This window comes from Macaca mulatta, chromosome 2, assembly GCF_049350105.2.
Source record: "Macaca mulatta isolate MMU2019108-1 chromosome 2, T2T-MMU8v2.0, whole genome shotgun sequence".
NCBI classification, from domain to species: Eukaryota; Metazoa; Chordata; class Mammalia; order Primates; family Cercopithecidae; genus Macaca; species Macaca mulatta.
The window spans coordinates 28989112-29014991 of NC_133407.1; the positions used below are offsets into that span (position 1 = coordinate 28989112).

At 36.6% G+C, this 25880-nt stretch overlaps 1 protein-coding gene across 1 annotated transcript in view; it reads right to left on the reverse strand.

Annotated features, from left to right (window-relative positions):
* Positions 1-293: 293 nt before the first annotated feature.
* The window catches only part of KCNH8 (potassium voltage-gated channel subfamily H member 8), a 380589-nt gene continuing 355002 nt past the window's right edge, over positions 294-25880 (reverse strand). The window contains 5 exon segments of the mRNA NM_001261509.1: positions 294-1679; positions 15396-15472; positions 18028-18134; positions 20137-20492; positions 25029-25067. Coding sequence (NP_001248438.1) covers positions 975-1679; positions 15396-15472; positions 18028-18134; positions 20137-20492; positions 25029-25067 — 1284 coding nt within the window. The 3' untranslated portion in view covers positions 294-974.

The window sequence follows — 25880 nt, forward strand, 5'->3', positions numbered from 1 at the left end:
GCTGGCACAACGACCTTGAATCAGGTCATTGACATGAGTCGGCAGAGCCTAGATGGAGCCTGTCTACCCCCATGCCAAAGCTCATGTAGTTGACACTCAGTCCATGTTTTTATTTCATCAACAAAATATGACTTCACTTTTCTTTTATAATCCAGAAGCATGAGAATACATTTGTTGCAAACTACATGCAGAGAAAATGGGGGATTCCTTTGGAAACTACATCCTCTTAGTAATAAATAATTTTTGATCTACTATACACAACAGTAGTGCATTTCTTGTTAAAACAGCAAGCTTTTTTTTTTTTTTACCAAAATGAAAAGAAAACATTCATTTCTTTATAAATATTTAAATAGTTTAAATACATATTTCATACCAAGGATATAAAAATAGCCTCTGTGTTTTTTTGATAAATAAAGACGTTTTCATTTACATGGCAAATAACGTGCGAATAGCTAACAATTGGCCACCAGTTCTATTTGACTGATTGTCTAGGAGATGACATGCAGTGATAATTGTCCCTTTGCCTTCACAAAAAGAAAAATAGATCAGCAGGAGCTGTACACTCCTGAGGCCAACAGTGCTATGGATATTGTTCAGGAATGACAATCAGGCACTCATGAAAAACCTTTGCCACACTTCACAAAAGCCACCTGGGACAAAAGTCATCCACAAATTCTTTGTCTAGGACTTCTAGCTGCTCAGACCCTCAGGGTCTTTGGATTGTTACCAATGTCTGTCAAACAGACCAGTAGTTTAATACCTGTACAGAAAAATGTTTCTATTATGCTTCTAGCATCTAGAAATTGTTTGCTACAGCATGGAGGTGGTTCTGCCTTTCCCTGACTCCTCACACTCTTTTCTGCAGGATTCCCAGCTTTGCTCAGTCTTCCTACCCACCAGAGGCAAAAAAGGCAAACTAAAACTGTCATGCAGTGGTAGGTTTGAAATCAGCAGCTGCTTCATGGGCACTAATATCATACATTTATGGCTTTGTTATCTTTCACTTCTGCTGTGCTTGTGACAACTTCCAGTGGAAAGTTCTCCAAAGGTTTTGTAGACGCTGATGCCATTCCTTCCTGGTTCCAAGATCCTGGTAAGTTTTCCAGACTGAAGGAACTCACAGTTCCCTGACTGAAGCTGCCCTCCTCTGATCTGCTTGGGAGAACTAGGTGCAAAGATGTCTCCGAAGAGGAGCAGACAGAGGATGAGAGAGTTGCTGAAATGGACTGCAGAGGTGTCAGCGTAGAATCTGAATGTGGAGAGATGCACCTTAAAAATTGCAAATGACCTTCTTGGACAACCTGGTAGTGGGAAGGTGAATAATCAAGGCTTGGAGAATGATAAAGTTCACTGTCTGCAGGATTTTGCTCATGAGCTCCAGTTCGTTGGGGGCTGCTCCCCACAGAGGAGGGATCCACACTCCAAATGTCTGAGGTGATATTACTGCTACAAAGTTGTGCTTGCGTATAGGCAGCCCCGCCTGTTTGCAAGTGTAGGCAAGGCTGGTGCACACTCCAGCTCATTCTGGTCTGTAAGCTCTCCCTGGAGGGACACACAGAGGTGCTGTGCAGAGAGCAAAACCGTGATGGCTGCTGAGGTGACAGAACATTTTCCAGAAGCTGGATCACATTTCTCATGTCTTTACCCAACTGAGAAACTTCCTGAGTCAATGTTGTTACCTATGTGGATAGAGCAAAGTGAAAGGCAATAGTTAGAGGTGCAAAGTAGTGACCAAATTTCAGAGAAATGAAGCAGGGAAGTGATATTTCTTTTGGTTTTCTTTTATTCCTCCTTATTTATTTTTAAACATTTTAGCATTTGCTTGGTGAAAAAGAAATTTCTTTTTTTTTTATTTTTCTTTTTTGAGACGGAGTCTCACACTGTCGCCCAGGCTGGAGTGCAGTGGCGCGAACTCGGCTCACTGCAACCTCTGCCTCCCAGGTTCACGCCATTCCCCTGCCTTGGCCTCCCGAGTAGCTGGGACTATAGGCACCTGCCACAATGCCTGGCTAATTTTTTGTATTTTTAGTAGAGACGGGGTTTCACCATGTTAGCCAGGATGCTCTCGATCTCCTAACCTTGTGATCCGCCCACCTCGGACTCCCAAAGTGCTGGGATTACAGGTGTGAGCCATGAAAAAGAAATTTCTTAATAAGAAAGCCTGAAAAGCTGCTCCAACTCCAACCAAGCCCAAGGGGTGACTGGGTAGGTTAGGCATCTGAATGAACATACATCCTGATCTAAAGACGTCCTCATTCTGAAAGATCCTAGAGGGGCATAAGTAGTCTGGGGATCTTAAGTAATGATTTGGGATTCTTAAACAGAATGAGAGATATGGATCCATCACCTCTTAAGTACTGATGATATCTCTGCTCACTCTGGGTGAATGGGATGCACGATAGTGCACAAAAATCACCGGACGCTTCAAAACAATGTGGAGTGGAGAAATTGCATGTAAAGCACTCAGCACACTAAGCACTACTACCTATTTGGAGTAGACACCTGGTGAATGGTAGGTCTCACTCTTGCCATTTCTGGTTGAAGCCTATGTTTATTATAGGCCAGAGACAAAGTGGCCTTCAGTGATGGTGAGGTTGCTACAGAAGAATTCATACCAGATTTGCTACAGAGAAAGTTTGCAGAAAAAGGGAAAGCTATGAAATGAGAGTTGGAAAGAAATAAAAAGACCTGCAATGCGGATAAGTAGAGATAAGCACTGCAGAGTGTCTGAGAGTCCTGGAACCCATCAGTGAACCTGAAACCCCATGGAATTATAGAACAACAAATTGTGTTGTATGTACTTCATTCTGTTTTCTAGGTGAGACATTTAGCTTTCACAGCCCCCAAACACTTAAGAATCGTTGAAGAGTCTTCGTTTTACACTTAAAATGCATAATAAAATTCTTCAGATAATTTATTTTCCTAATGACCACATCAGTATTTGAATCATGGAAGAACACCAGAAAATTGAATTTCACTTAAAGTTGGCTTTTCTAAAGGATATGTATTCTTCAAATTGAGGAAAACATATTTCAGAAAGCAGGACACACACATATATTTTCTAGTCTTTGGTTATATTCATATAACTAACATAATGTAATACTTTGCCTTCATTGCTACAATACTTTGTATTTTATAAAGGACTTTCTATGACTTTATTGTACTGTCATGAACCACAAAACGCTAATAGAAGCAAATGAACCTATGGGCTAAATATAATCAGGAAACAAAAAGAGGTAGTTCAACTTCATTGAACTGAAGATTCATTCAAGACTGCTGTTTTGGGCAGACATTCTTCAACATCTAAGTACATATTCCTAATTCATCCAGCAACTTAATTCAGTCTACTTACTGTGAGTGCATTCTGAAACTAATTCTCCCTGGCAGGTCCATCAGGAGGTAACACTGCTCAAAGTCAGGCATTTTAAAAAAGGCCAGAAGGAGGTTCTTCCATGGTTCGGGCAACCAACTGGTAACACCTGTCTTGAAATTGCCAGGCCAAAACTATTTCTGCCCTTCCGCTGGCCTGAAACTCGAGGGATTCAACTGAATACTTGTCTAGGCTTTTCAGCAAATCTAAAACTTCTGAAGACAACAACATCTCTCAGTCCCACATTTGAGAAGTGAAACAATGAATATGAGAAAAATTCAATATGCTTTGAAATCTTTACTACAGGTTGTCAATTTCATGACCTGCCAAACTTCAATTCTAAAGCACATGGATCACACTTAAATCATTACCCCAGGATCTTTGCACTACCTACATTCACAAGGGTTCCATCTTAAATTGATTAACTCTTATAATTTCAGAAGACAAGGCTGCCACTAAATGAGCTGGTTAAAGAGGCACATTAGCCATCCATTCATATAGGCTGTCCAAGCTAAATTCCTGTGTGAAGCTCACCAGGGCTACATTAGTTCACTTCCCAATAAAAATGCTTTGAATTGACCTTCTATTGAGAATTAAATAAAGGCACAGTCTCTGAAGAACAATGTTGAATTTTAGGCACATCAACTTATGTTATTCAACAAATGTTTGTATGTTTGTAAATTTATACAATGTGCTTTCAGGTACATTTTCCCTACTGGATCTACAAACAGTGCTAAGACAGGCAGGGATGTATTATTATTTTTCAACTTGTAAAATGGGAGCAATAAGACTTAGAGGTGAAAGGACATTTTTAAGGTCACTTATTTCATGAATGACAGTCTTCAGTCTAGAATTTAGGACTTCTAAGTTTGGTATTCATTCTGTTATAGAATGTTATCATGTGGAAAAAGAAATATTGCTTAAGAAAGGGTTGAGAGATTTTTCCTAATGTGGTCAGAACATGTAAAGAGCACAATGACACAGAAAGGTAGCCTCATGAGTAAAAAGCTGTGTGAAATGTTAATTCAACATTAAGTAAATAGCGTCATCTCTAAAAAAATAGGATACTGATTAAACACAGTAAAATATCTTCATAGCAAACTATATGAATGCAAAAATAGTTTCCTCAGGGTAAGAACTGGAAACAGATATGTTAATAGACATATTTCTGATGAAATATTTTTCTAGTTTTCAAAATAAATAGATATTTTTCCATGATTGAAATACCTTTGCATAGACACATTCTTTTTTTTTTTACAGATATATAATCATCATATATATTTATAGGATGCATGTGATATTTTATATATGAATACTGTGTGCAATGATCAACTCAGGATAATTAGTATAACCACTATCTCAAACATTTATCATTTATTAGTGTTGGGAATATTTCAAATATTTTCTTCTAGATATTTTGAAATATACAATAAATTATTGTTAATTATAGTCACCCTACTATGCTGTCAAACAATGGCACTTACTCCTTTTATTTAACTGTACTTCGGTGCCCATTAACTAACCTCTCTTCATCCTCACCTCTCCCTTCCCAGCCTCTGGTAATCATCATTCTACTCTCTACCTCTGTGAGATATATTTTTCTAGCTCCCACAAACGAGTGAGGACATGCAGTATTTGTCTTTCTGTGCCTGGCTTACCATGCATTTGCACAACTTTGAGGCCATGAACTTTGAATGGGAATCCAGAGTCTTGACAGGATCCAGGAACATAAACAAGCACTAACATTTTCAGAAAACAAATTACTATCCTAGCTTGAACTAAAAGGAGCAAGGAACTCAAGGAAACAGATTTCTTTAACTCTAGAGGGAAATAATCAATTTATGTTAGGGAAGATTCCTGTCACTGTGTCTCTGGGGATACACCCTTGAACCTTATTAAAGTTGCATGAGGGAATTAATTGTGTTAAGTAAAGGATCTCTCTTTTTACCATGACAAAGCCAGCTGTCACAAGGAGAGATGGCATTTCCTAGAAGTAGAGACTGTGGTGACAGTAAAGGTGACAACATACTGCCACAGAAAATGCCATAAAGTTTTACTGCCTTTTTGTTTACTGCTTCCTGCTGTGCTTGCTATCAAAATTTATTCTAAAACAGGAAAGATCTCAGTCTTGATCAAATGTTGAAGGCAAAGAATGCAGTGTTGCTACTATCTGAGGGTGGTGGTGCAAGTGCTTCTCTATAGCATGGTAAGAAGACACTCATTTGCTAAAAAAGGATTGTTGGGGCTACTTTGTGAACAAAACCCTATCCACTTAAGAAGACATGTATACATATGTAACAAACCTGCACGTTGTGCACATGTACCCTAGAACTTAAAGTATAATTAATAAAAAAAGGATATGTCTTCAAAATACAACTTAATTGCAAAGAGATATGTCAATTAAAACAAACAAAATTCTTCTGATCAAATGAGCCTAAGTTTTCCCACTTACCTCAACAGCAGCATAAAATACTTAAATGTTTCTGACGCTCATATTAGAAAATGCAATCTTTCTGAGCAGGTAATACAAAGCCCTTCACAAGCCCCACTTAGTTTTTAATGACTCCATGTCCTGCGTTTTCTCCCTTGCACACCATCAGATACAGTGAGCTTTACCCTTCACTGCCCTGGTGCGTGCTGTTCCTTCTGACTGTGGGCTCTTCTCCTCTGCCCTTCTCTGTCTGGCAAGAAAATCTTCTCCTTCAAACTTCTTTTAATACTTAATTTCCTCAGCAGAGCATTTCCTTGACTTACTGACACTCACATAGCAGTTTTAGCCCTGACCAATTTGCATCACACAAGACTGTACCAACTAGTCTTTGAGTTCCTTGAGGGTAAAACTGTTATCTCAGTATCTCCTGGTCTCAAGGCAATGCCTAGAACACAACATGCACTCAGCAAATCTTGAATGTAAAATAAATACAACACCTCCATTTTGAAGGACTTTTGATTGTTATATTGCCTTTGATTCTGATATTATTTTATCTCATGATTTTACCATAAATATTTTAGGGGAAAGTTGCCTGATACAAAATTGTATTGGAAAAACTGTAACTGGCCATCTTCATTCCAAGTATATATACTAAAAGTGGGTATGACTGTTAGAATTCATATATATAACTTTCCTAAAGCAAAGCCTTGACTATCATTTTAAGTGCAGGTGGTATTTCTACTGTTAAGAATCCCTTTTCCCTTATTGTGTTTCCTTCCTAATTGTAGAAATATGTCTCCATTAGCCAAGGTTTCTGCTGGATTTCACTTGTCTTATTGCTTTGTCATCTGTCCCAGCATAAACTTGATTTCCATGGGTAGTTCTAATTCTCTGGGAAATTTCCCCCAGTGACTGATTCTTAGATCTCATAACTACATTATGAATGCCAAGTGACGAACTCAATTAAGTTATTAAGAGTTGTTTATCAACTGAAATTTGGCAAACATTTTGCATCCCTGATTGCTACTCTGGATGGCTATTGTAGATGTGGCCTTCAGATTCTCTTTATAAAAAGACTGCATAAAGGAAACATAACAATATACATTCTTATTTGTTTATTAATTTACATTTTCTTTATCCATTTTCCCCTCTTCCTCTTTTTTTCTTCTTCCCCCTTCTCCTTCTTATTCTTCCATGGATAAGAATCCATCAGCCTGGAATTTAAAACTGTTGGCCAAACCAGTTTACCATCACCATCTGCATAGCCAATTGTTCACATCCAAGATTCCTCTATCTCTTCCAAAATCCCAACTGTTAAAAAAAAGAAGTGATGAAAACACCATCTGTGCTTCCAAGTGGTACAGTTTTGTATCCAAAACTTTGAAGCACCTAAAGATTCCTCCCTTGTCTATTCTCCCAGCTTCTTGCATTCACCACACAAATCATTAGACGTTTTGCAGGCAATGCATTTGCTCTTGTTAAACAACATCTCCTGTCATGAATAAAAACCTATGTGACAATTGACTTGCCAACTGGCCATGATAATCCACCCACTGATCCTTCCATAACCCTAAGAAGGGAATCACTGACTACCACAGCTTTTCTATTTCTGTTGTATCCAGGTTTCCTCAGAACTTCTGTTGGTTTGGAAATAGTCATTGTTGCCCTACATTTCCAGAGTATCTGGTTTACTCCTCTCATGTTTCATCAGTTTTATTGGTGTAATGTTACTCTGTGTCATAGTTCCATAAGGGCCCTGTTGTGAGGATTAAATAATATAATAGATATAAAACTTTAGTCCCCATATGACTGGTATCATGTCAGAATTCCAGGTGGCTCGATTTGATAGTGGATTTGTGACACAGGCACTAAGCTTGGTAGAGAACTTCTGCAAGGGAGGGAATCCTAATCCAGAAAGTATTTAGCTTAAAGAAAATAGAAACTACAGTTATCTCCATAACTCTTCTTCTGCCTTAGCATGGAGAGATAAGCCATTCCTGGTAACAATTTTACATAATTAATATCAGAAGAAAAAGTCTTGAATTTTTAGTATTGCCTTGCATGGATCTTTGCAGTGGCAAGTAGAAACAGCAATAATTGATGCCATTGGAAAATGTAGATTAAGGTCCTGTATTTCAAGTACAAAGTTTGAGCAACTGCATTCAGATGGATTAAAAATTCTCTATAAAGGATGTAAGGATGTGCAGCCTGGTTTTGATCAGAATTGAATAAGGACCAATGTGGAGCGGGGGGCAGGTAGGGCAGCTACTACATATATTTATTGCTCTTTACAGTAGTTGAGCTCCTGTGAAAATCGTGCCACATAATAGAACTCTACAAATCTTTGTTGATTCATGAATAATTCAATGAATAGTGAATTTCATGGTGAATTTCTTATGACTTTTTGTTATTTTCAATTGAACTTCAGTAACTCACTTTCATCAGTCGCCCTTAAATATCACTGAAAGATAAAGAAGTGTCAGTATACCTCGAGCAGGTAAGAATGTTTCATATAAGATCCATGTCTCATGGAAGTCTCCACCACTTCAAAATGGGAGCTTTCAAAACATCATGTTATTAAACCGCTTAAATAATCTATCTGCAGTACTGGTGACCTATATGCATTGTCAGTGTCCATAGTTAGATTGTGTGTTTTTTGGTGTAAACACAGATTTACTGTTCTGGTGTGTCATTAGATTGTGCCTTTTGGGAATAAAAGTATGAGTTACTAATGCGGACCAGAGAAAAAGTGTCTTTGACAATACCTTTCATTTCACATAAAATGACATATAAAATCATATAAAATAGCTTTACTTCATTTTACATATGTTTTATATTTCTCCATCGTGGCTATTGGTGTGACATAATTATTGGGCTTTAAGTATAACTGGAACTTCCGTTGATAGGCAGAGAAAATAATGTGATTTCCATTTTTGTGCATTCAGTGAGCAGATGGGGTATGCATCTGTTGACATAATCTTCTTAGCTTGAAGAATTCTTGACCTGTCACTCAATTTTTGCCAAACATGTACACATTTGCCTGCTAGACACAATTCTCCTAAGGGGTACTAATTATACCAGTCATCCCCCGCCCCACTACAAATACATATACATTTTTACAAGCTATGATTAGGGGAAAGCAAATGGTTTTTCATTTAATCCTTTGTTATGTTGCATATTTATCATAGGATTTAGACATGTTCAAACAAACTCCACAAACAGGAAAAACAAAAAAGACGATTGGCATAATTTCATTTTTGTGTCTTTTGCTTTACAAAGCATTCAAAACAAGTGATAGTCTTTTTATCTGTCAGCTAAAATAATAATCACACTCAGCATGTGCATACATTTCATCCAAATGATGACCTCAATCCCATTACTAATAAAAGTTGTAAATCTTTGTCTACAGCTGGAGAGACTAGAATGTTGGAAGGTGAAGTGGCTTGTTCTAGGTCACACAGGACTACTAACCAGGGTTTTACTTCTGCAGGTGCAGCCGATGTCTCTTAAATTATAATTAGGGAAGAATTACAAGTCCAACATTACCAATACAAAATGACCAATTATAGTCCTGAAAGTGATTCAATGGCTTCGTTGAGTTTCTGCAAGCTCAGGCCTTTGGACATTACTTCAGCTGTACCATGGTAATCTGTTATTTATCAACCCTTTGACTGCTTTTGTCATCTGTTTTCCTGGTTTCTGTGGCAAAGTTTGATTAGTGTTCAAATTGCTGTCTGGCTAAGGGATCTTTACTGCTATCAGTAAACACCAGATGAAAGTTTGTCTGCTCTCAGAATACTGGTTGTATAGAACAGTGCTTGTCAAACTTTAATGTGTATAGGAATCATCTGGGGATTTAGACAAAGAGTATACTCAGATGCAGTAGGTCTTGGGCAGGGCCTGAGATTCTGCATTTCTTATAAGCTCAAGTTGATGCCAATGCTGCTAGTTCATGCTCTACAGACAGATCCTCAGCCCCAATATATTTAGAAATTTCTTTTTTATTTTGATTTTTTAAATTGACAAAAATCATATATATATATTTATGTCACATAACTTGATGTTTTGATATATGTATACCTTGTGGAATGACTAAGTTAAGTTTATTAGCATATCTATTACCTCACATCCTTACCACTGTTTCTGTGGTGAGAACATTTAAGATCTACTCTTAGCAATTTTCAGATATACAATACATTGTTATTAACTGTAGTCACTATGTCACTACAAAACAAAAGAGCACAGCTTCTGACAACTGACCTTTTCCACCAAGCTTTCTCTGACTCATGATTCAGTAACTGCTCTCTACTCTGGCCCCTTCTGACCTAGGAGTTGTGGTGAGCTTCCGTTGTTATTATCAAGAGGGGTGGTTCTACCCCTTATGGTTTCCCTATACTCTACTAACTTCTTTGTAAATAACCTTTTAATTCAACATTGCTAAAATTGCCCATTTGGAATGTGGCATTGGTTTTTACTTGGGCTCTTACTGATATATCCATCTTCTATTCAAAGATGAGAAGAGCCCTATCTATAAGCAATCACAGGCAAAGAGGAAGAAAACAACCAGTCTCCAAAAGTTACATGCATTTTAAATCCACACCTCACAGGAGAAGTTTTCTGAATGGCGTACATATTTTTTTTTCTTTTGAGAGATCCACATTGTTATTAAAAATTTTTAAAAAGCAGTAAAATTCTCATGAGAGTTACAAATCTGCCTATTTATATAGGCTTGAGAACTAGAAAATAACCAAAAAGAGTTCTACAAAGCATAAATTAGTTGGAAACATTCCAGGTTAAAAACCAATGTCCACAAAACGTAGTATTAACATCAATAACACGTATCTAAAAATTAAAAGAAAAACCGTTGATTTTGCCAGGAGTTAAATGAATTTTGTCATTCTAAGTCAAAAAGTGAATGTACAGTCTTTGTTTATATTTTGCTTTGAAAATTGATGAACAATAACTATATATGATCAGGATGAAGAAGAAAAAAGCCTATATAGACAAATCTTGGAATGACCTGACAATTCTGTCAGTGTGTTTCAGTTGACTCATTTGTCAATGAAAAGATATAATGGCAACACTAATTCAGAGGACTAAGGAATCAACTTTACTATAATATATTACTCATGTAGGTTCCCTTATGTGAATTATTGGTAATATCCTGTTTTTGTAGGCATTTAGAAAAGTAGTAAAGCAACTTTTAAATAAAAAACAGCCTCTCTTATTATTCCATCTCTTTGACTCAAGGAGATTTCATTAATCTATTAGCTTTGTCAAGTATAACCTAGAAAACAACTGAGATTCTTTGTTTTCCAGTGGAAGGTCTTTCATTGCTGGTATTTTTTTTTTACTTTGATAATACATAATACTTTTAATTGGGGGATACTTGGAATTGAATTTTGAGCAAAATTAAATGAGGGACAAAATTTTCCTATTAGCTTTTAGGTGCTATGGTAGATACTATGAGGGTTTGCCAGTATCCAGTTTTCTTTTCCTTTTTCTTTTTTTTTTTTTTTTTTTTTTGAGATGGATTCTCACTCTGTCGCCCAGGCTGGAGTGCAGTGGCTCTATCTCAGCTCACTGCAAGCTCTGCCTCCCGGGTTCACGCCATTCTCCTGCCTCAGCCTCCCAAGTAGCTGGGACTACAGGCGCCTGCCACCACGCCCGGCTAATTTTTTTTGTATTTTTAGTAGAGACGGGATTTCACCATGTTAGCCAGGATGGTCTCAATCGCCTGACTTTGTGATCCGCCCACCTTGGCCTCCCAAAGTGCTGGGATTACAGCCGTAAGCCACTGCACCCTGCCCAGTGTCCAGTTTTCTATTTCTTTTGGGATATACAAAAGCTTACACTGTCTTCTCCCATTGAAATTAACCATGCCCATGGAATTAGTTCTGGTGAATAAAATACCGGCAGAAATGATGTGTTTATCCTTCAAACCAAACAATTATGCTTCACACTTCAAATGGAAAACAGTAATCAGTGACATTCCAGATGGTGCAGCCACTTCTACTGACCTGTGTTAGGCATTTTGCTTGAACGAGAAATAAATTTTAATCACTTTGGGGTTTGTTACCTCAGTATAATTTATAACAGTGCTTATCTGATAACGGTGGGACTCTTCAAAATGTTAGAAACAGTAACTGGACTTTTCGAGGAGTTGAAAATGAGAAAATAAAGCTAAAAGATCTTGATGTTACAAAATTAAATTTGAAATCTAACTTTTAGGTCATAGTGATGATATAAAATAATTTTCTCTAAAGCCTTAGGACAATAGTGCATAGGGAAGGTAAACACCTTGTTGAAATCATAGAATAGGAATCTAAATATTTGTCTCTTTCCAAAGTGAATTCTCTTTCTTCCATAGTGTGTTTTATGCCTTATGCCTGCTGTGTCAGAGCACACAGTCACCGTTGGTAAGCTATGGCCTGTATCTTTCTGGGTCAGCCACATTTCAGAAATGAGAATGCACTCTAACCTTCACCTACAAACCTTTTCAGAAGTGGAGCATTTGACTTACACAGCCCAAGGCCCCTATTGTGACATTTTTGTAATTTTCAAAGAGTTTCCTTAGAGTCACACTATTTCATACTATGCTGTAAAGCAATGGCAATGTGGTCAAAGCGTTCTAATATTAGCAACTGCCCCACATCTTTTAAACTCTCCTAACCTGTGAATGTAGGTAATTACCAATATTATTCCTTTTCAGACTTTTGTTCCATATTTAGCTTGCAGATTATGATTATGAAATATACACACTGCTGAACGGTTTCTTTATGTCTTAAATCTTTGAACAAATCTTAGAATAGAGATTCTGCAGTGCTCTGACACCTCACACAGTGCCCCACAGTCTGCCTGGCATGTGTCACACGTATTTTAGGTCGTCCTTTTGGTGGCAGAGTTTTTATCATGCAGTACATCCCACATTTATTATCAATTCTTCTCTTGCTTGCTATTAACCAAATAATAGCAAAAACAAAGAATAAAGCAATCAAGTGATGACACATGTTAGTAATAGAAAATAGGCAAAATGGTAAAATCAGGTTTGGACTTTCAAAAAGTTTTTTTTCTATATAAACTATCATTTTACAGGAAAGATGAGGAAAAGAAAAATAGGTTAGAAAAGGGATAATTTTAAAGTTTGAAGTCCATTTGTATTTTTTATTCTGCCTGTCTTAGTGGGTTTTAATGCACTATCCAAAGGGTCAAAACTGTGTATAAATTAAATTATGTGTGAAGGATAAGATTTTTCTACTTAAGCTTCAACCGTGAATAAATCAGATATTTTCCTTTATGGAAAACCTAATTCTTTGGGAAAGAATAGTTGGACCTTGATATTTTATCTTGCCCTTTTTATTTAAATGTTTGACAAGATAAAAAGATGTATGTCATCTTGGAGGACTAGGGGAGGGATAGCATCAGGATAAATACCTAAGGTAGATGATGGGTGGATGGGGGCAGCAAACCACCATGGCACGTGTATACCTATGTAACAAACCTACATGTTATGCACATGTACCACAGAACTTAAAGTATGATTAAAAAAAAAAAGAAAAGAAATCGTGAATACAGGATCATACTGGGAAGATATTTTGTTTTTCAAATGGTAATTTTGTTTTTGTTAATGGATCTACCCCTGATTCACATTGTCAAAGGAAAATAACAAACTGTGTGATTTACAGCCCTAACTTGGAAAAAATATCTACATTCCTAAAGGTGAACATATAGATATTTTTTCTCAGAAGAATCACTAACTCTAATATATGAACTAAGATACAGATCAGTCGGTTCTTAAAATTATTAAATGCTTTTCTCAAATACGAGAGGAAAGAATTCAAATGATATTGATGGGTGGTTTTAGCTAAGAGCGGTATCTGAAGAGAAACTGTTCAATAGAAGGTTAACATCCAGTTCTCCAACAGGGAGTTGCATTCGTTTTGTTTTGGGTTTCAGTGTTTTTTTGGTTTGTTTTTTGCTTTTAACAGGAGGTTATTTGGGTGATCCAGCGCATGGCTGAGTCTTTTGGATTTAAGTATTTTCAAGCCAGTTAGTGGACCATCTAGCTTTCCTTTTCTGCTTTGGTAGTCTGCCCTTTGGCTCTCTTACTTCTTATTAGCAACAATCTCAGCTCCAGAGAGGGCAGGTGCAGAAGGAAGATGGCAGTAAAACATACATCTCCATAAAGCTGAAGAAGCACAGGTTTAAGAGAAACCTGCAGATTTTATGACAAGCTATTCAGTCCACCCTTATTACAGATAACTGGAAGTTGATTATATGAACTTCATTCTTCGTAAATCTCATCAATACCATCACGTGATTACATTTTCCCCAAGGTGTCATCAAATCACCTATTAATAACTTTACTCCTAGAAAAGGATTCTACTGCACTGTCTGTCCCTGCCCACATGCCCTTGCCTGGGTCTACCCTGAAGGTCACCAAAGACAGGCACAGGTTTTGCTGCATAGTCTCGAGTGAGGAATTTTTTTTTTCTTCAGGGCTGCCTGAAGAGCCTCAACTCCACTTTTCCTTGCTTCTTGGTTGAATAATTTTGAGTCGTCCTACATAGTCTCTCAGAGGCCTCCAGTGGGATTGAGCCCCAGTTGTTTACAAGTTTAACTATCTCACTAACACTTCTGTTTTGCTTTCCTTCCTTTTCTGTCTTACTTCTCTATTCTTTAATTATACTTCCTGTATCACCTTCCAAATAAACTATTTGCCCCCATATCATCTCAGAACTTGTTTTACTTTATTTTTTATGAGAGAGACCCCAATTAAGATGGTAATCAAGAAACTATCTTATTTTTATATTTATGTCTATAAAATTGCCAGAAAAGGCAGATTTATAGAAATAGAAAGTAGATAAGTAGTTGCCTAGGGCTGGGACATAAGAATAGAGATTAACTGTAAAATGAGTATGAGAGATCTTATTGTGGGAATAAAATATATCCTAAAACTGATTTATACATGATGGATTCAATAAAGTTACTAAAACTCACTGGATTATTGGTGAAATGGACAAATTTTATGATATATAAATATACCTCAATAAAACTGTTAAAAATGAACAGATAGTAAGATTTAGAGAGGTAAAGTACCCAAGGTGACACAAGCAAATACAAGTCAGAGGAAAGGACAGAGTTCAGGCCATTTGACTACACTGAGAAACAGCATTCTTCTGTGAACTAGTGACCTTGTTTTAACTCATTAAAAATGGAAGGTCACGAAAAAGTTTAAAATGTACCAATTAAACCAAATATGCATATATCTATGATATTAATTATAATAATAATTTATTTACTGCCTACTTTATGCTAAACAACTTACCTAGATCATTTTATTTAATCTCACAAAGGGCCACGAGGCAGGTATTATTCTTCTTCCCTGCTTACACATGGAGTGGTGGAGCTTGAGAGAAGGTACGTGACCTGTCAGAGGTCACACAACTTACATGAGGCAGAGTAGGGATTCACCCATGGTGGTCTCATTCTGGAATGCATGCTTGTAACTACTATATTACACTGCTTCTGTGAGTAACTAGGATCTATATCTCCTCTTACCATTTAAGTATGACAAAAGAAAGAGCTCCATACCTCACTGTTGAGTTTGTTTATCTGCTGCTTGGTCTCCTCTGCTTTGATGAAGAGAACAGCAGCTCCAATCTCTGGATCTGGAAAGTGACACACACACAGAATGAGTCCTTTAGGAATAAATCTCATATTTGAGGATTGAGGCAATTAGAATATGGAAGAAAGCCCACGCTACCACTTTTAATCTTTGCTGATGTCTGTGCACTGTACTGTCTTTTGGGGATCAAGCAAGTGTTTTTGTATTCCTCTGGATGGCACCAGATATACACATCATGGTGGTGATTGCACCTACAGTGACTGGATGTGTCCATTGCAAATACCCCATTTCCTCGAGTACAGTCACCACCATTTTCCAAGATGGCACGTTTCCTTTTCTTTGACCATTGTTTAAAACTGTATCATAGTTAGTGCTCAAGCCATAGAAAAGGGATATTATTTGCATCCTCTCGTTCCATTCTAAACATTGATTCCTGTGCCCACGAGCACATTTTCCTCCCACATATATATCAGCTACTAATATCCACTGCAGGTTGCCTTTCTTTTCCTGCATCACTCTAAAGGGTAATTTCTCCCAGCTTTTAGTTTTTCTTCTTCACTTTTTCTCTACTTTGCTCTTCCAAATATATTTATTTTTGTCAGGGACAAGAGTACAGGTGAGTCAGTGCCAGCTTGAGTGGAAAAGATTTGACAGATATAACCACCCTAATTCTGGTCAATTATGAGGAGAAAACTTGTTGGTAGGGGAAGAAAAGTAACTCAAAACACTCTGAAACAGAGTAATAAGAAATTGTTTTGCAGATATATCTTGCAGAGATAATCCATTCATTCAACGAATGATTGAAGGTCATATACGATAGGCCAGCCCTCTTTTAGAGGAGATAGCAACCAATAAAGAAAATACAGTTGACACTCATGGAGTTTAGAATCGAGCAGGAAAAATAAACATTTAAAAAGTAGGCCAGGCATGGTGGCTCATGTTTGTAATCCCAGCATTTTGTGAGGTTGAAACAGGAGGATTGCTTGGGCCCAGGAGTTCAAGACTAGCCTGGGCAACATAGGGAGATCCCATCTCTACAAAAAAAGTAAAATAACTAATATAAAGTAATTATGCAATAGGTTTGAATTTCATACAAAGGGCAACATAAAACCATATTAGGGTTTTAAGCATAGGAATAGAGTAATACAAATAAATTTGAATTAATAAAATTCACTTTGCATAGAAAACGGTGTGAGGTCAAAGCAAAGACTTTGGTAGTCATGCAAGCAAGAGATAGATGTAGCTAGAGAAAGAGTGGTAGCAGCAATGATAGAAAGTCTTAGAGAGAACTAAGATATTTCGGAAGTTACTTCTAGAAAGCTTGTTGCTTGAATGCATAAGCATAGGGGTAGGTGATAGGCTAAGGAAGAGGAAGAAGCTAAAAGAGTGGTAGGACTAGAAATATGTGAATGAAATGGTGAGTTTCTGTGCATTGTCTCTAGTTGAACCAAAAAGATAAATATCCAATTGAGGTGTCAACAGGCTTTCATTGCAAATATATCAGTTTGATGATAACTATGATTTCTTTGATCCTTGGTCCAAGCACAGTAATATCAACATATGTAAGTCAATTAAATCAATAAATCAAGACTGTACCCCTTATCCTTTTGCATTCTCCTCACTTCACACTCCCAATCAAGGAATTTCACAAGTATCCTTTAGTTTCCCAAGATGAGTGCTGGAAAGAATTACTGATTCAGATGAAATGCTGGTATTCTACCAGAGAAACATCTCCAGTACTGTACATTCAAATGTCTTTCTTGGGTTTGGCTTTGTTCATAAAGGGATTTGTTAATTACCAGGACATTCTAACACAAGGATTTTAGAACTTGGTGGGAAGGGAAGGGGAGGCTGGGTGAGAATTGCTGGCCTTGAATTAGGTAGTTTGCTGGTAATTGTTTTGGATTGTCTCTGCCTATTCAACACATGTTCATTATTCTCTTTTTATCAAATACAGGTGTGTCTTCTTTAGAGTTTGTCATTTTATTTGTCTTGTTGACAGAATTCCTCTTATGAGCAACAAACTCAAGATTGAAAAGTAAAGACAGGGATTAGAGTTGGAGTACCCTCACATTAATTCACCATCACTGAAGGTTAGCACATCACATAGTTCTCCATCATTTCCAACATGCTTATATCTTTCTGAAGTTGTTTTTCCTCTGGAAAACTGCAATATATAACCTCACACTGAACAAATTGCTTAAATATAACCAATGTTCCTTCAGTGCACAATCAACATGGCATTTCCTCTAGATAATGCTTTTGTGGATTAATCTAAATTTATAATAGTAAAATATGGTTATCCTCTGAAATATAGCAGAAATTTGAGTCTCCTGGCATACCAATTACCTTGGCTGCTAAAGGGAAGCTCATCCAATCTGGACAGAGAAATGATCACAAATGACATTTTAACTTTGAAATGGCATAAACTCATGTCAAATTATTCAATGGTATTGGTAAGGGTCTGTGACAGAGAGAATATTCTAAGGACAGGAAAGCAAAAACAAACAAACAAACAAACAAAAAAATGTCCATAGCAAACATTACAAGTTAATAAGAAATATTGTACCTTGGGAGAAGACTAAATATGGATCTTACCTCCAAGAGGAGGAGAAATTCTGGGCTCTGATCTGATTCGTTCAGAGCCAAAATCAAAAGTCTGACTTTCTTCACTGCTGTTTCCATCTTCAATTCCATCAACAATCCTACTTAAAATAAAGGAAATTGACTGGTTGTGGATTCATATTCATGGATTCCAGTATTTTTAAAAGAGTTAAAAGATATTATGTTAAATTTCTAAATTCTAGACACTCTAGAACTGAACTATTTGATATAGTAACCATTAGCCTTCTATTGCTATTGAGTACCTGAAATGTGGTTTGTGCAAATTAAGATGTGCTGTAACAATAAAATACACACTGGATTTTGAAGAATGTGTTGAAAAAATGTAAATTATTTCACTGACTATTTTTATATTATTTAAATTTAAAATAATATTTGGAACATATTCTGTCAAATAAAATATATTATTAAAATTAATTTCACTTTTATCACGCTTAAAAATGTAGCTGTTAGAAAATTTAAAATTATATATGTAGCTCACAATTTTATATCACATTATGTTTCTTATCACACACTGATGTTGTAGACAGAGGTTCTTTTACTTATTCTCAGATTCAAAACTTTAAGGTATGGTACAAAAGTCCTCTTACCTAAATTCATGTTAAATCACGACTCTCCAGGTTTTAACCCTTAGCATCACAGAAAATAAATATTACACCTCTACTCTAGACTTACAGAAAATTCTAAATGTAAGAGTTAAAGAATTATATTTAAATCAGTATTTAGTCTTCTTTTCATGGTAAATAGTATCTAATCCACTCATTATTTTAAAAAAATACAAGTCGATTGTAGAAAATTTAAACATAAAGGTAACAAAAAACCAGAAAATAAAAATCACCTGTAATCTACTACTATAGTCAATATTTTGATGTATGTCCCTAAAATATTATTTTCTCTCTAAAGGAACATATATTCTTTTCATAAATGTAGGATCATATTGTATATAAACCTTTCTTTCTCAGCTCTGATACAGTCTCTTCCGATTTATAATTTATTATGTTTAATTTTAGTATAAACTTAGAAGGAGAGTTAAGCAATATTTTCAAATTACCATCTCCAACTGAATTCTTGAAAATTTATCATCCGCCTACTTTTTACTAAACCTATTTTGTTTATCTTTTCCTTAATATTTTATATTAATGAATAAGAATGTTGTTCAAATAAATAATAAAACTATAGTATTTGAGAAAGATCACTTGCTTTATAAGCAGAAAAACAAACTTTTAATCCACCTTTCAGTACTTAGTATCTCTGAGATCTTGGATAAAATATTTACCCTTTGAGTTTCACTTCTTACAACTTTATAATAGAGATAACACAAACTATAGGGTTCTGAGAAGATTAAATGCAACTGTGAATGTGAAATTACCTAGCAAAGTACATGAAACATAAAAAGTAATACATATTTTGTTCATGCTTTTATTTATTATTCAGCTGTTATGTGATTTTGATGATGGCTGTTGCTTTTCTACACCATGGCCTACCCCTGAACATCTTCGGAATCAGGATTTTTCATGCTTTCAATCACCTTTAGTGGATTCTAAAATGATTTTTAAGAAATTAAAAATAGAACCATGCTATGTTACTTATTGAAGAGACCAGAAATAAAACTAAGTTTTAGCCATCCTTGATAATAAGGCAAGAATAGTATGAAAAATAAAAATCTGCATTTCATTTTCTTCCTAATTTCAACTGGTTGCTTATGAAACTTTTGGTAAGATCGAGCACTGAGGGGTTAACATTGATGGAGTTTGTTCCATTTCTTTTATTTTCATTATCAATCATAAAATCACAATGTAGGAATATACATTTAACATAATAGGTAGTGCAAAATGAATAAAGGGAGTAAAGAAGGATTTCTGAACATTTAGTATTTTGAGAACATGACTAAAGCTATTTTGCTCATCCTGCATGCACACACACTTGCACATATACTCAAAAAACTGCCCACAAAACTCAGAAAAGCTGAGGATTCCAGGAGAGGAATCTGTGGAGTAGAAAGGCTCAGAAGGCTGAAGGCAGGTACTACTCTGTGTAAAAGGCAGCCACGATCATGTGAGAAAGTTATATGATATGAACTCTCACCTTGGACTGAGGTCTGGGGGTCCAGCATTATTCAAAGTTGAAAGTTGCAATTTCAAGTTCTTCTCTTTCCTTTTATTATGGTTGGGGGGGTCAATTTCCTGCTTGGTTTTGGGGGAATTTGACCTGGAGACTCTGATAGGTGAGTGAAAGGGCACCGTTCCCGAGGCCAGTTGCTTTAAGCTTAAGCCCAGGTAGGTTTTACTGCTTCCAACCTTCTTGTTGCGTGAAGAAGATCCCCTTGTGCAGATGGGAGAGAGAGAGGCTGTCTCCTCTTCCTCCCCCTCCTCCTCCTCTTCCTCATCTTCCACAATGGATGGGAGTCGCTTGTTGATGCTGCCATTTCCCTTGGGCTCTGACTAAATTAGTGGATAATATGAATTAGTACAGACTACAAAGACCGCAGAAGAAGTATCTCATTAATGCTGGAGGTCTCATTTGAACAAAGTCAAATTTCTTAGAGACTCTTTTCATTAAATCTGAAGTCTTTGCAGATTTTGTTATTATTTTATCAGGTGCTAAAGGTCTTCCCACTTCTGCTCTTCTCCAGGTTTACCCTCTATGCTTTCTTGATGTTAGCCCCTGATTTTAACCCTCCTCTTGGTCTTTTAAACTGTCTTCATGGGGAGCCACGTGAAAGGTGCATTATACCAGGTTTGCAACTGGATTTTAATTCAACCTGTCATTTGTAATAGTATATGATGGCATGCTCTTAGAAATAAAGATATTTTCCATTTTAATGGAGGGTCTTAGGTCTTGTTATTTAAAATTACAGGATCTTTACTGGAACTTTACATGGAGATTAATCAGCAAAATTGCGTTATTCTTGAGAATAAAAAAAGCTTTCCTATTTTGGATCACATGAATGGAAGAAGATCAGAAGTATTCTCAGCTACTCTGCTTCCTGCTCTCCTTGTTCTTTCCAGTCACTAGCAAGAAAAGAAGCAAACCACCTGGTCTGCTTCCTTTGAAGAGCCTTGGAAAAGGAAGGAAAAATAGTCTTGCCAAAACCCATCCTATAACTACTGGACTCTTGACTGGGATCGTTGAACTTTGTAGACTAAGAAGAGGAAAGAAAGAGTGTGGGAAAAGACAATTGAGGTGATGATGGAAGGGCTAGGGCAGTAAACACAGCAAAGGCTAACTAGTGGCCCTCAACAGAGTCACTGTAATAGTGTGTGCTTTTTGCTTTGCCCCAGACATGGCTTCTCTTCTCACTTTTCTGTGCCTCCGTCTTTTTTGAAAATCGATTCCCTTATACCCGATCATCAATAATTTATAATAAAAATAAGGCAAAGAACTGAAAATCTCTAAGATTACTATTCAAACTCTGGGCTGTCATGGTTATTGACTTAAAGGAATAGTTGTTCTTTTGTTGTATAGGGATTTTGCTGTATATATTACAGGTATAATAACATTGCAGTGACTTATAGGCAATAGTCCATTCAGTGTAGGCCATCGATGCTGAGTGAAATGTATAGTTTACTCATGAAGTTCTTGTACTTTAATCTCATTAGCTCAAAATTTCTTGAAGAAATGGCATTCTTAGACTCATCTTTCCAAATACGTATGGTTATTTTAATTAATGATGAGGTCATACTTTTGTTTGTTTGTTTTGCTGGGATAGTCATGATGTTACTCTTGTTTGTTTTTCACAGCATTTAAAACTCTGTGTTTTTAACAAAAACTGGGCCTACACGGAATTACAGGGGAACATTTGTACACTAGCATTGTTGGATAGAAAAATTAGTTTACCCAGCTAAAGACACAACAGGGCAAACTTAATCTAAGAAATGAGAAACTATGAGCGCATTCTCTAATTAGAATTCTGTTTACATTTGCATTGGCAAGTTAATCATTCCTTTGTTTCAAGAAGCCTCTATTGGCTCTAATTGAATTCTCTGACTAATAACCTGTCAAGTATTTGTACTTCTACAAGTTTGTGGAAATTTCATACCTCCATTTTGTCATGGAGACTTGGTGTCTTGGACAAGGTGCTTAGATACTGACTCACAATCAGTGCAGCAGACATTACTTATACCAATAATCAATTATCCCACCTGCCATCATTGCAGGCAGGACCTAAGTTTATTATATTATTAAATATTCAGCCTCACATTAGCCTCTGTGCAGGAGTATCAGTTACTTTCTTCAGGCCATCTATATAAAAACAGCTGCTTTCTGCATGTAGCTGGATTCACCTGTTATACACTGCCACGAAGTTCAACCACAGAACTCTTCCTTCTCAACTGATGTATCTTTTCATTTTCTTCCTGGAAAATGCTTTCACGAAGGCACTAGGGTTTTTATACTCATAGTTAAACAAATCTAGAATTTGGCTCATGATACTTTGCTGGGATAGCCACTTCAAAGTTACAAATGACTAGATTCCATCAAATCTGTCCTGACTAAAGGGGAAACAGAACAAAGTCTAGTGGTTGAAATTCATGAACTTCCAGTTACACAGTCCTAAAAAAAAAAAAAAGTCCTGTGACTTACTAGCTGTAACCTCGGTCAAATAATATAATTATTAAATTATTGGTTTCTTCATATGTAAATTAGGAATGGTGTGAGGAAAACACTAGATATTAGATAATGAAAACCAAGCACTTTAGCAATGTGCAAAGAGTTTAATAAATGCTTGCCTACATGATGCTGATGATCATAAAGAAAATGAAAACATTTATACTGTGGCAAGTGCTACAAAGGGTTCTGGTTACCTCCTTTTATGCAATATCCTCCCTTCTTTCTTAGTTAACAGAACTCTCAGCAATGCACCCTCCACAAAGATTACCTTTCTCAGGTTCCCTTGCCACTTGGTTTGGCCATGAGGCTAAGTTATGAGATGGTAGCATATAAGTGAACAGGTTTTAAGAAATTTTTAGAAAGGCTCATAGAAACACTGTAACCTCTGTCTTACTCTTGCACATTTCTTTTGTTTGTACTCTGAAGTATGGATTAAGTGAATGTATGTTCAGCAGGCCCCATGGAGAATGAGATCTTGGAGAAGGAAACCATATTTTGAGAATGATGATGCAAAAATAATAAATAATACATCCTGGCACCTTATTGACACATGGGAGTTTTCATATTTTTCATTTCTGGACTTTTCTATGAGAGGGAAACAACACCTGTTATTCTGGTGGTTTTAACTTTACAAATTAACTTCAGCCTAAATTATACAGAGGATTTTGTTGTTGTTTAAAGTTTAGGATGTTGTAGTCTTGGAACAGATCTTCATTTTCAGAGTTCTATGAAAGGCAGAGGAATTCAAATTGAAAAATACAAAAAAAAGTATCTTTTTTTTCATAAGAAAGAGAGTATAGAAAGGTCTGAGGTGAAAGCAGTGCAGTAGAAAGGAAAAGCTGTCTGATGAGAAGAGTTAAGACATAAAGACGTTTATGGAACATAAAGGCCATTTTGCTTGTTGCTGAGGAGGATTTTGTAGAAATAAGAGAGAAAAGACAATTAGTGCCAGGAGAAACTTGAATGAAAGCACTGAAATGCTTTAAGAGCTTCTAAGAAGCTTCCCAATCTAATATTAAAAGTGGGCCTGTAATCTTAGCACTTTGGGAGGCTGAGGCAGGCAGATCACTTGAGGTCAGCAGTTCAAAACCAGGTTGGCCAACACGTTGACCCATTTCTACTAAAAAATACCAAAAAAAAAAAAAAAAAAAATTAGCGGTGTGTGGTGGTGCATGCCTGTAATCCCAGCTACTTGGGGGGTGGAGGCAGGAGAATCATTTGAACCCAGGAGGCAGAGGTTGCAATGAGCTGAGATCACACCACTGCAATCTAGCCTGTGCAACAGAGGAAGACTCATTCTATGATAAAGACACATGCACACATATGTTTATTGTGGCACTATCCACAATAGCAAAGACTTGGAACCAATCCAAATGCTCATCAATGATAGACTGGATTAAGACAATGTGGCACATATACACCATGGAATACTATGCAGCCATAAATAAGGATGACTTCATGTCCTTTGCAGGGACAAGGATGAAGCTGGAAACTATCATTCTCAGCAAACTATCACAAGATCAGAAAACCAAACACCACATGTTCTCACTCATAAGTAGGAGTTGAACAATGAGAGCACATGGACACACGGAGGGGAACATCACACACCGTTGCCTGTTGGGGGTGGGGGGCTAAGGGAGGGATGACATTAGGAGAAATACCTAATGTAGGTGATGGGTCGATGGGTGCAGCAAACCACCATGGCACAGGTATACCTATGTAACAAAACTGCATGTTCTGCACATGTAACCCAGAACTTAGTATAATTAAAAAAAAAAAAAAAATTAACCCTATTTGACCCTTCTCCACCATCATCTTCAGTAAATTCTTAATGTCTTCATAATGCATTATGTAATTTGATCTATTTGTGTGCCTCTGTGTCACAGGATTATTGGTAATAAAAGTCTAGCTAATAATCTTAACGAATCAGTTTTTTCGGGAAACTTTTCTTGAAATTAGAGAGTTCTTAAAAGTTGAAACTGTTTTAAAAGTTCATGGAATCATAAAACATGGTTCCAGAATATCTCTCAACCATATTTTTAGCATTATTGACATTTACAAGAAAAAGTCTGACTACCAATTTTAAATGCAATGAAAGTACTTTTAAGATCAACACCTTGGGACTTTACATTTGGCATGTTTTGGTAACAAACTGCTTTATAATGGTAACTATAAAATGCTTCCATAGAAATATGAGCTTCAATTCTCCTCTATACTCAAACTCAAGCAAATCAGTTGCCACATCTCTCATTGGAAAGTCAAGTAGGGAAAGTAAAAAATAAATACATGAAATTCTGAAGAGAAAGACAGATTTATTGGTAATCCTCCAGATTTTAGATAAATATTTTGCTCTTTAACAAAAGCCATACCTGTGAGACCGTAGATTTGTTTGATAGTCTTGATATCACCTGAAAGAACAAACAGAAGTGTTAATCATTGTATGTCTTCTGGTGGTTTGGGGCTGGGTGAAATGCAGCAGGCAGAGGAAAGAGAAGTATGTACAGAGTTTGCGGGAGGGCAGGAGCACAGGAAGGGGTGTGGATCTACCTGTGCAGGCTAGAGAAGAGAAAACACCGTCTACAATGTGCCAAAAACAACTGCCTCATCCTACCCTCTAGGACCACTACTGATCAGGTGTGTGTAATGAGAAAAGGAGCACCAACTTGAATGTCTACCACAGGATACCACACCTAGGAAATAATGACCACAATAGTGGGCTTATTGGCTGTATTTTCCACCTTGATGCTTCGTTCTCTCTCCTTTTTTTTCCTATATCTCCCTATTCTTCTTTCTTGCTATTTTGCCAAATTTGCTCATCTTCCTTGATTTTTCTTTCTGTCTCTATGGAAATAGAAATCTATGAAATCGTTTCTTACTTAATTTCATTACTTCTATTTATTGGCCTCTCTTTTTGCCTGAACACTCATAGGCATGAGCTATTCATCCTGTTCCACTTGTTTTCCACTATCTCACCATGGTAATCCCTGTGGACTAGGTTTCAGTTTACTGGGAATTCTAATCCCCTAATTGAATCAAATATTCCACTGATTACAAAAAAAGAAGAAAAACTGCTGCTAATCAGTGTTGATATGCCATCAATTGTAAGACATTTAAATCTCAGAGATGCTAAAATTGGGGAAAAATATATATCTTACTTAGGCTTGAATCTCACGACACATTTTGTGTAAAATCAAACTATGGCACTATAGAGGAGTATATTA